General features: G+C 49.6%; 1 protein-coding gene across 1 annotated transcript in view; it reads left to right on the plus strand.

Annotated features, from left to right (window-relative positions):
* The first annotated feature begins 7,899 nt into the window (after positions 1-7,899).
* LOC139566102 (uncharacterized) overlaps positions 7,900-12,267 on the plus strand; it is a 60,496-nt gene continuing 56,128 nt past the window's right edge. The window contains exon 1 of the mRNA XM_071387025.1: positions 7,900-8,240. Within this exon, the coding sequence (XP_071243126.1) occupies positions 8,070-8,240 (171 nt within the window). The 5' untranslated portion in view covers positions 7,900-8,069. The remainder of the gene's footprint in view (positions 8,241-12,267) is intronic.

Below are 12,267 nucleotides of genomic sequence, written 5' to 3' on the forward strand. Positions count from 1 at the left end.
CATGCTCATAATGAGCCATTAGACCACTATAATGACCCGAAAATCAATAAAGTCGTATAGCTGCTACTCATATAAGGCTATGTTATGACAGTAAGCGACGCAACTTGTATCGATCAAAAGTTCATTGCGTTTATTTTTTGTAGGTATTTTGTGTTATGAATGTTTCGGGGTCGGTTTTGCTTGGCCCCTCTTATCTGCATCCAGTGATGTGATGGTGCTCCAAAAAGCCACAAGGTGGCGCCGAACAACAGGTTAAAACAGGTTGTAGCTGATCACCATAATCCATCCTAGCCTCCATCTCCCCCTAAGAATGTCCACCCTCCTTTTACCCCCACAAAATCTTCTTAGTAACATCACATATAGGGACAGCACCGGGACAGAGAGATTGATCAAGACAGAGGGATAGCACCAGACAGAGGGATAGATAAGAATAAAGAGGTAGATCAAGATAGAGAGGGAGATCATGATAGAGGGGCAACTCCGGACTGAAAGGCAGCTCCGGACAGAGAGACAGCTCTGGACTGAGGGGCAGTTCTGGGTATATAGCCTTTTCTGGCTGAAGGGCAGCTCATGGCTGACTGACGAATCTGGACGCTCATGGCAGGCTGACGGCTCTCGACGCTCATGGCTGGCTGACGGCTCTCGACGCTCATGGCTGGCTGACGGCTCTCGACGCTCATGGCTGGCTGACGGCTCTCGACGCTCATGGCTGGCTGACGGCTCTCGACGCTCATGGCTGGCTGACGGCTCTCGACGCTCATGGCTGGCTGACGGCTCTCGACGCTCATGGCTGGCTGACGGCTCTCGACGCTCATGGCTGGCTGACGGCTCTCGACGCTCATGGCTGGCTGACGGCTCTCGACGCTCATGGCAGGCTGACGGCTCTCGACGCTCATGGCAGGCTGACGGCTCTCGACGCTCATGGCAGGCTGACGGCTCTCGACGCTCATGGCAGGCTGACGGCTCTCGACGCTCATGGCAGGCTGACGGCTCTCGACGCTCATGGCTCTTTGACGGCTCTGGCAGATCCTGTCTGGTTGGCGGCTCTGGCAGATCCTGTCTGGTTGGCGGCTCTGGCAGATCCTGTCTGGTTGGCGGCTCTGGCAGATCCTGTCTGGCGGGCGGCTCTAGCGGCTCCTGTCTGGCGTGCGGCTCTAGCGGCTCCTGTCTGGCAGACGGCTCTGTAGGCTCATGGCAGACGGGCGGCTTAGCAGGCTCATGGCAGACGGGCGGCTTTGCAGGCTCATTGCAGACGGATGGCTCAGACGGCGCTGGGGAGACGGATGGCTCAGATGGCGCTGGGGAGACGGATGGCTCAGATGGCGCTGGGGAGACGGATGGCTCAGATGGCGCTGGTGAGACGGATGGCTCTGGCCGGATACGGCGCACTGTAGACCTGGTGCGTGGTGCCGGAACTGGAGGCACCGGGCTAAGGACACGCACCTTCATACTAGTGCGGGGAGCAGGGACAGGGCACACTGTACTCTCAAAGCCCACTCTATACCTGGTGCGTGGTACCGGCACTGGTGACACCGGGCTGAGGACAAGCACATCAGGATTAGTAGGGGGAGAAGAAACAGTGTGTACAGGGCTCTGGAGACGCACAGGAGGCTTAGTGCGTGGTGCCGGAACTGGAGGCACCGAACTGGATACACGCACTACAGGGAGAGTGCGTAGAGGAGGAACAGGGCTCAGGAGACGCACTGGTAGCCTAGTGCGTAGTGTAGGCACTGTAGGTACTAGGCTGGGGCGGGGAGGTGGCGCCGGAAATACCGGACCGTGCAGGCGTACTGGCTCTCTTGAGCATTGAGCCTGCCCAACCTTACCTGGTTGAATACTCCCGGTTGCCCGACCAGTGCGGGGAGGTGGAATAACCCGCACCGGCCTATGTAGGCGAACCGGGGAAACCATGCGTAAGGCAGGTGCCATGTATGCCGGCCCGAGGAGACGCACTGGAGACCAGACGCGTTGAGCCGGCCTCATGACACCTGGCTCAATACCCAATCTAGCCCTACCAGTGCGGGGAGGTGGAATAACCCGCACTGGGCTATGCACTCGTACAGGAGACACCGTGCGCTCTACTGCGTAACACGGCGCCTGCCCGTACTCCCGCTCTCCACGGTAAGCCTGGGAAGTGGGCGCAGGTCTCCTACCTGCCCTTGGCCCACTACCTCTTAGCCCCCCCCCAAGAAATTTTTGGGTGTTACTCACGGGCTTTTTGGGCTTCCGTGCCAGATGCGTTCCCTCATAACTCCGGTTCCTCTCTCCGGTAGCCTCTGCTCTCCTCAGTGCCTCCAGCTGTTCCCATGGACGGTGATTTACTTTAGCCCATGGTCCTTCTCCGTTAAATACTTGCTCCCAACTCCATAAGTCCTGTATACTTCCCCGTTGCTCCAAATTACGCTGCTTGGTTCTGGATTCTTGGTGGGTGATTCTGTAACGGCAGTCCTCCTCCTCTTCATCTGAAGAGGAGGAGTATTGAGGGAACCAAGGCGCAGCGTAGTGAAATGACATACTTTATTAACGAAAACACGAACTTGACTAAACTAACAAAACAATAAACGGTGTAGACAAACCTAGACGACGAACTTACATAAAACAAGAAGAACGCACGAATAGGAAACATAGGCTACACAAAACGAACAAACCGTAAACAGTCCCGCGTGGTGTACAGACACAGACACGGAAGACAATCACCCACAACGAACACTGTGACAACGCCTACCTAAATATGACTCTTAATTAGAGGAACGCCAAACACCTGCCTCTAATTAAGAGCCATACCAGGCAACCCAAAAACCAACACAGAAACAGAAAACATAGAATGCCCACCCAACCTCACGTCCCGACCAACTAACACACATAAACTAACAGAAATAGGTCAGGAACGTGACAGTTTGTCTGTCTGTGTAGGTGAACGACCCAGCCAGGAGACTGAGTTTCTTTGGTTTGTTCATTGTTCATCATCTGCTTAATAGCATGTTATTTCATTCTAAGTTAATGAGAGAACCTATTATTGTAATTTAATGCGTGGTAACTTACCAGTGAAGCTGATGGAGTGATAGTGTTCAACTTAAAGCCCAGTGTTGTTTGCTCCTGTGTTCATTGAGGGTTTCAATACTTCCGGCCTCCAGCTGCTGGTAGATGCATTCGTCAGGTCCATTGTGAACTCCCACACACGCCTTTCAAGCTGCTCTGAGACCTGTATTTACATGGTGGTGATCATAGGCAGACTGCACAGTGTTTGTACCTGCATGCCTTAATTTGATCCCTGTGATGGACCGACATCCTCCTGCTCTCTGTCACACAATATACCAGTCTCACTGTGCTGCACACACAGACAGGACATCACTTTACAGCAGCTAATCAGCCACTACAGTCATGTTCACTACATTGCTTTGCTTGGTCAGCTTTCCTAGCTGTTGCATGACGTCAATGAAAGCCTTAAAAGGAGCTCCTCACAAACTTCGCCGAGTTTACATTCTGGCATTAGCATTCCATGAGAATAGCTCAGAGGTTATTTATAGGGCCACGAGTTTTTCCTGACCACATGACCTGCCCAGGAAAACTTTTCGCCCTATATTCAACATTGTGATGCACTGACGTACAGTTTCCGCCACCAGAGGACGCCATTCTCTGAGTAACCCTTCCTCTGGTCTCCCCAGGCAACCTCCTCCTCCTCTTCGCCTGTCGCTGTGGCCCCTCCCTTCAAAGGCATAACCTCTCCTAATCCCCCGGTTTCCGTGGAGACGGCTCAGACGAGCAGGTGACGCATTGACAGGGAGCAGATGGTTGCCCGTGGAGGTAAGCATGGCTGAACAATGCCCCCATATTCATCATACAGCCCCTCTCTCTCAACTTCACTCTCTGCATTCTCAACCACACACACACATACACACACACATCAGCATAAACTCTGTAACTCCCCTCCTCTTGAAAAGCTGTTTTTTTTACACAGATGCATGTACACATGCACACACAGGCACACAAACAGTAACAATTATTAAACCTTTCAAAGAATGTTGGTTTCTTGGCCCAGGGGACATTCTGATGGACTAGTCCTGGACTGTATTTTTAGAGGACTGAAGGGTGGATAGGGATTGTGATGTACAGTAGAATAATACAGTATTGTTTATGGGGTGGGGGCTACAATACATTGAGGGATTGACATGAGGTTGGGATATACTGAGATTTTGGAAGAGGGCCAGTAGCACAGTTAGATAAACAACGGGACCTCCTTGCCCTGGCCTCCTTGCCCTGGCGAGTGCCTGTCTTCTTGCAGGTGTTTGTGGGGCCTTCGGCGCAGTAACTCACTTTTCTAACAAAGCTCATTCGTTACTCTCCATCTCCCCTGGAGATAAAGTACAGACATCCTCTCCCTTCCTCTCTTTCTTTCGTCCAACTCCAGAATAATCCAGCAACAATACAGGAGCTTGAAGGCGGTGTGCAGCGATTCGCCGGAGGCCTGACTTGTTTTGAGGCGGGGGAAGGCGGTGGGGGGGGGGGGGGGGGGGTGGTAGCATTATGGAGATCAGCTAATGCATGTAGAACGCTGGCGAAGAAAGTGTGCGCCTGTACAATGGAGTCCTCTTTAGTGGCTTCAGAGCGCGGTGCTTAACCCACCACACCTGGAGCTCAAAACAGGGTGCGAGAGTACCCCAGCACACCCCACTTCACCCCCACCTCGCTCCACCTCACCCCACCTCAGCCACCAACACACTTCCAGCACCTATCTATACAGTCTGAGGAGCTGGGCTCGGGGTGGAGGAGGGGGGCTGCCTGCATTCAGGGCCTGACTATGATAAAGACGCACAGTGAGGAGCCATTGAAGAGCCCTGTGCCTAAAATGGAGTCACTAATAGGTGCCTATTCAGCAAGGAAAGGGTTTTCTGAAAGAAAAAAAAGTTTTTTGGGGAAGCAACAATCGCTATGCCCTGCTACCTTGTATATGTCAAATTTATACAGTCCCCAGCCTACCCCCTTTTTGCTATTTAAGAGAATCACCATTGAAGAGATTCCATGTATAATTTGGAGTCTCCTTTTCTTACTTGGAAATGAATTGAATAGTCTGTTTCTAAAGTGAGTCCAATCGAGTGGCATGGCTCTCCAAAGAGAGACACGCTCTCTCTTTTCTCTTTTCTCTTTCTTTCTCTCTTTTTATCTCCCTCTCTCCCTGATTGTTACCCCCGTACACATGTGTCCAACTTGTACTGAATAGGTGAGGGCCTGTTGACCAGCATTTTGGGTTTCTTGAATACCACTCTTTCTTATAGGCCTACTTTGTGCCAGTTTTGCACGTGCATGCACCAGCTGTTTCCTTGGTGGGGACACTCACAGAATAGTTTTTGAATATGTCATTTGGACCCAGAACAATATGGGTGTTAATGCATGCAGCTTTGTGTATTGATGAATATAGACTAGTGAATAGTGACCCTGTCTATGAGGAGGATGTGCATGGCTGTGGATAGTATTGATGGTTGTTACTAGGCAGAACAAGGGGCCTTGCCCAGTGGGAGAGATGTCATTAATATTGAAATGCTGGGGCCATATTGAGCGAGAGGGCACTAATGGAGGAATACGGGGACCATATTGTGCAGTGTGTCACAGGGCTAAGCTGACAGATTGATGAGATGAGGAAAAAACATTGGTACCGGAGGGGGGGGCCCAGTGTGGTGCCCCAGGCTGAGCGGGGACCAGGGGTTGGAGTGAGCCCGGGTAGCAGGGTTCCCCTCAGTCCTGCTGGGCAGAGGTCATAGTCCCCCTTTGATTCACAGCCCTGCTGCCAACAATGGGCAGCACAGAGTGGGCAGGCCTCTCTCCCTTAGAACAGCGTGAATATGCTTGTATTGGTATTTTTATGGGGCTTTGTCAGCTTTGTGTGTTTGTGCGTGTAATGTGTGTATATGCATATGTTTTGTGAGTGAATGTGCTGGGGATGCTATTGCCTTAGCAACTCTTTATTTGACATTTGATTTTAAACAGGTTATAAACATTATTATAAGCTGGGTGGTTCGAGCCCTGAAGGCTGATTGGCTGACAGCCGTGGTGTATCAGACCGTATACCACGGGTATGACAAAAGGTATTTTTGCTGCTCAAATTACATTGGTAACCAGTTTATAATAGCAATAAGGCACCTCAGGGGTTTGTGATATATGGCCAATATACCACACCCCTCGAGCCTTATTGCTTAATTACCTTTTTTTTTTTTTTAACCATTACATTAAGTCAATTCATAAGACGTGTTGTTTAGCATTTCTATGTGCTTTCAGGTTCTTATAATAAGTGGTTTAGGAACAGAACAGTACATGACAAAGTGGTAATAATGATGTAACAGCAGGTATAGGGTTGTAATGGTTCATCCAGTATACAGGCAGACCCTCAAAATTAAGTGTTACCCCATTAGTCCAACACTAACCTGTGGATTGCAATGGAGTATCAATCTTGGTATGGATCTGACGTCAGATCAGTTGTGGTGTGTCATTTAGAAGAAAAAACGCCAGTTCAATTCAGGGCATTCAGACAAGCATAATATAAAGGTGATATAACTATAATAATGATATAAGCTATATCAAAGAAATTGACCCATTATCGTAAAAAAGTGTTGAGACATCACAGCACGAAACAGACTGCCAGTGACTTATCCCAGGCTGTGCTTCCCTTTACAATGCATTTCCAAGCAGTGTCTTAGCAACTGGCATTGTGACATCTGGATTACCCAAGGTGCATTGCAGAGACCCCTGTTGGGCAGAATGGAGGGAGCCAAGGGGAGAGTGTGCTTTAGGAAGGGACCTGTATAGGCAGGGTCAGGAGCTCAGATACACCCATGAAGCTTTAGTCTGTCCGAAACAACTAATTTCCTTATTGAGTTCATATGGGAAAATACTTTTGTCTAAAATGTAAACTTTTACAGAGTTAATGGACTGTGCTCATGAGAGGAAAACAGCTTTACAAAAACTTGAAAAGAGCTTCTACTAGACATACAATTCAGAAAGGCTGTCAAAGATATCAAACAACCTAAAAGATAGCTTGTGTGTGTCAGTGTGTGTTTAAATGTCTCTTGTCACTAGGGGCAACGGTTACCGTTACTCTCTGGTTTGGGGTTTGTTAATATGTCACTACTGTTTTTTACAAAATGTCCTCTCAAAACAAATTCTAAGTTAAAAAACATCCAACTGAAGACAGACACACTCTAGATAATAAGCTTTGATTGATAGGTCTCTGTTTAGAACAAACACAGGCACATACACATGTACACATTCACACGAATGAGGTCTGATTTGGGGAATTGATAGAGTCCATTGTTTCCACATAGCTTGGTCTCTATATCCCCTGTAATGTAACTATGTCTAGGAGATGTATGCTCTAGCGTTATAGCAGCCCAGAATGTGATCCATTTCTATTCTCTGTATTTGGGCTGAAAAGCTCTCTGTCCAGCTGTTTGTAGTTTCTGGTTCTGGCCTCTGTGTGTGTGTGTGTGTGTGTGTGTGTGTGTGTGTGTGTGTGTGTGTGTGTGTGTGTGTGTGTGTGTGTGTGTGTGTGTGTGTGTGTGTGTGTGTGTGTGTGTGTGTGTGTGTGTGTGTGTGTGTGGTTTGGTTGGGGACGATCTTCATTCATGGCTTTGGAGGATCACGGGGTCCGCCTGACCCAAATGTGAAGGACAAATAAGAGAACATGAAATGTGTAAATGTGCCTCAAAGTTATGACGAAAAGGAACTCTGCGTTCGTTAGTATTATATTACATTCATCTGTTTTTACTCGGGGAATAGCATGCACCAGTGACTTAGACTGGTTTAACAAGGTGGTAATTATTAACAGCAATAATCCACATATGAAAACACAGTTTCAGTCCCCCACAGGAAGGTATTTCATTCTCTTCCTCCCCATGTCTATTCAGTCGCTGCAAGAGTGAGGTAGCTATATCAACATCATGGAGAAAGAGCATATTTTGTAGTATGAGCCATATGAATTGACCTGTAGATGTCACATTGTCCTCTCACTCAGTCGGGCGACAGAGAGGGGATGTAGGCTACAGTTTAATAGAGAGGTCAGAGAGATTAGTTCAGGGGACATGTGGGTCATTGAGAACGGGCGAGGGCCAGAGCCTTGCTGGGGGAACAGACTGGACAGAGAACAGCAGGACCAGAATATCCATCCTACCAGGCTCCTGGCCCGGCCCAGACGTCCAGTCAACACCATCACCTGGCAACATGGCTCCTGCTCAGCACTCCACCAGGACAGGGTGAGTCTGGCCACCGAGCCCTCCTCTTAATCAACAGCAGAATGGACTGAAGCCGGACCTCTCCCATATCCCAAATGAAAAACACGTCAAACTCTGTTCAATGAGTCCCACGGTGAGAACATGAGAGAGAAGAGCTGTAAGACCTGAGCATCTGTTCACCTCTTTGACACTAATGAATGTTAAGTAGGTTAGCCGGTGGTGTGCCACCGTCCCAGAGGTCATTGTGACCGGGGTGGCAGAGGGATGCTGGCTTTGTGTCCAGCCACCCGGTGAGGGTCCGAAAATGGCTGGAACGCTAACTCCTGCTCACACAATCACCAGCGCCGATGGTAGCCATATTGATCCTCTGTGCTACCAGATTAAAGTATAAAGAGAGCTCTGTCTTGCCAGTGGGGGTCCCTTCTGACTCCCAGAGGTCACTTCGGGGTCATGGAGCCCTTGCAGCCCCCTGACCCACAACCAAACGTGTACACACACCAGAGGCAGGACACAGACCTTGCAGGGATGAACCCTATTAAACAGGACCGGTTGGATGATCACATTCAGCTCTCATTATAGCTGACCCTGGGCTTTCTCTTTTGGATCTGGCTGCTCTCTGGTTTTGTCTCTAATTTTAACCTGGTCCGGTCCATGCTGGGGAGCTAACCCTGCTCTTTTGTGTGGCCGTAATAGGTTTGCCGTGTGCATGATTGTCTTCTGAACCCGATCTCCTCGTCCGCGGTGCCATCTTGCGTCGTATAATGGTCTCATTGTTTTCCGACACCTGTGGTTCCTCCGGTGCGCGCTTAGTGTGTTGTTCTTGTCCTTTGTGTTGCTATGGTAGTCCTTTGTGTACGACATTGCTAAATTGAGTGTGCGACATTGCTGAATTGCTGCGGCGTGTATTTACAATATTATTTTGCGTTTGTCTGTAGTTCTGTCTGTAGTATCAGTTCTCATGAGGCTTGTTGTGTGTGTGTGTGTGTGTGTGTGTGCGTGCTCCCTAATGCAATCATATGTCCCTGTATTGGCCCTTTATTGCTGACCTCAACGGGATGCTCTGATCAGGATGCTCTGATCCCTGGTTCTCTGTTCGCTGTGCTGCAGCCTTGATTAAACGTTGATGAAATGCCTATTAATGTACGCTGGCTCACAGAGAGGGTGTAATCAGGTGAAAGTGAATTAATAAAACATCCCGTCTCGTACTCAGGAGAGGAGAAAGGGATCCCCTGAGAAACACAGGCAGATGGCCACAAATCTGAGAGGACAAGGGAAAGTGGGATAGGAGAAAGAGAGGGTAGAGAGGAGACAGAGAGGGTAGAGGGAGCGAGACCAGCCAACACTTTGGCGATTAGCCCTTAATTGGTAATTTGATCTCCCCTTTTCCACCTACTCGTTATTGATAAGCTCCCATCATATTTCCCCTTTTGACTGCCCCTGGACTAGCAAGTCAGCATTTCCTGCCCTCTGAGGCCAGGAGCCTGGCAACCCACGCTGCGGCCGTGCAATGGTAAACAGCGCCCCCCCCTGGCAGGAAGTGCCTGAGGTCGGTGGAGAGGAGGGGTGGGGGGCGTCCTTGAGACACAAGCTAGTGGAAACTCCATCTGCCAGGAATCTACCTAATCTCATCATCTGAATTGGACAAGGAAAAGGGAACGCCAATCACTTTAGACAACCCTCAACCGGATTATGTGTTTTGTGATGACGGATCAATGATGATGAAATGGCATCAAATAGGAAAGCGGTCAAAATCACTGCACCGCAGTGCTAAGGCGCCACTACAGTTTAGGGTTTGATCCCAGGCTGTGTCACAACCGGCTGTGACCGGGAGCCCCATAGGCCCAGGGCCCTCCAGGGTAGGGGAGGGTTTGACCGTTGGGGCTTTCCTTGGCTCATCGTGCTCTGGCGACTCCTTGTGACAGGGTCGGGCGTCTACGAGCTGACTCCGGTCGTCAGTCGAACAGTGTTTCCTCCGACACGTTGGTGCGGCTGACATCCGGGTTAAGTGAGCAGTGTGGTAAGAAGTAGTCGGCCAGGCGGGTCATGTTTCAGAGGACTCCACCTTCACAATCGCCTCTCCTGAGCCCATTGAGGCGTTGCAGAGATTAGCCAAGGGACCTAATTCAGGGAGGAAACAGGGTATAAAAAAATATGCTTGTGCACATACTACCCTGAACACGCTTGTTAGTGATTAGTGGTTAGTGGTTAGTGGTTAGTGCTGGGACTGGAGACCGCCTGGGAATACCATGTGCCGGAAGCTAAAAAGAAGAGAGTAATAAATAAATAATATAAACGTAAATTATGAAGAGGATAGATTGATCAGATTGGAATGACCCCACTTCCCTGCCATGTTCACTGGGGTGTAGTTTTACACCATTAATATGACATGTAATTACTGTCTGTGTGCCCTCTTGCCCTCTGGCTCAACTCTCATGTTTAGTAACAGGCTCAGGGCTCAGGGCCTCTCCCAGCAGCACAGTTCATGACTGGGAATGAGCTCTGGTCCTTATTCATCACAGCACTGTTCTGGCAGTCTGGTGAAATAGGACATATTTGGTAGCTGAGCAAAAGGAGTCTGGGTAAAACACTATGCACTATACATCCCCCTTTCCTCTTCCTGTCCTCCTCTTGTCCTCTCTTTTCTCTATTCCCAGTGAGATTTGCAATTATCACCAACTCACAATTCCCTCATCCACAGCCATGCCATCCTCTGGTGTGTAAATGTACTGGGTTTCACATTCAATGTGTAATTAGTGACAACAAGGTAATTGTGTCCTAGCCAAGGCATTCACAATTTATGGGGAAATTGGTTGTTGTCCATCTCCTGGTAATTATTCAGATGGGCTGCCATTAATGGCTGAGCATATTGTGGTGTGTTTTTCTAATAAGTGGACTTATTTAAAGATATTGTTCGATATAATGTCTGTCATCATCTGTAGAGGTGATGTTCATCGTTGCACAGAGCAGGAGAGCCCATACATACAAAGGCAACTTGTCACTCCAGGACTTGGATATGGGTAGACCCGATGCTGCCCTGTCACTCCAGGTCTTGGTGATGGGCAAACCCAATACTGCCCTGTCACTCCAGGACTTGGAGATGGGTAGACCCGATGCTGCCCTGTCACTCCAGGTCTTGGTGATGGGCAAACCCAATACTGCCCTGTCACTCCAGGTCTTGGAGATGGGTAGACCCAATACTGCCCTGTCACTCCAGGTCTTGGAGATGGGCAGACCCAATACTGCCCTGTCACTCCAGGTCTTGGTGATGGGCAGACCCAATACTGCCCAGTCACTCCATGTTCTGGAGATGGGCAGACCCAATAGTGCCCTGTCACTCCAGGTCTTGGAGATGGTCAGACCTGATGCTGTCCTGAACCTCCAGGTCTTGTTGATGGTCAGTCCCGATACTGCCCTGTAGCCACTTGCAGCATCAAAGCATGGATAATTTCCCATCTTGAGAGCAGACTGGCACAAGCTGGCACAGGTCAGGAAGGGCCACCACACAGCTCTCAAAGGGGGGCTGGGGGTCAGAGCAGTCCTCTCACAAGGAAAGTTCCATTGTACTCCTCCTTCTGAGGCCCTTGTGCCCCGTCACCTACTCCGGTGTGGGGTTATGGCCCATGAATGAGGGGTGAGCCCCTGGAGCTGACTCGGGGGCTCTGGGAGCTGCCACCCGCTGCAAAGAGAGATGGATGAGCTCCACTGGTGACTGCGGCTGGGTTTCCGATGGGGATGTGTGCACGTCTCTTGGTGATTGATGAGCTTAACATAGCGCCCCATGCCCCATGGGTCAGACTGATGGACACACCCAGACACTGTGCTGTCCATCCCATGGAGCCGAGCTGGTAAAAGAAGGGCTGTTAAGTCACACATGGACCAAAAAGTGTCAAACCAAAAGCAGTCTGATAACTGAACAGATAGAGCAAAGATGTGTTTGAATGGAGACATTACAATTGGTTATCACTATGATGAAGTGTCCAGTCTGTGCTACAGTAGAGCCCCACTGCTGGAGACTGGAGTAGTGGAATAGTGGTACAGACCAGCTCAT

Source organism: Salvelinus alpinus, chromosome 37 (assembly GCF_045679555.1).
Source record: "Salvelinus alpinus chromosome 37, SLU_Salpinus.1, whole genome shotgun sequence".
NCBI lineage: Eukaryota > Metazoa > Chordata > Actinopteri > Salmoniformes > Salmonidae > Salvelinus > Salvelinus alpinus.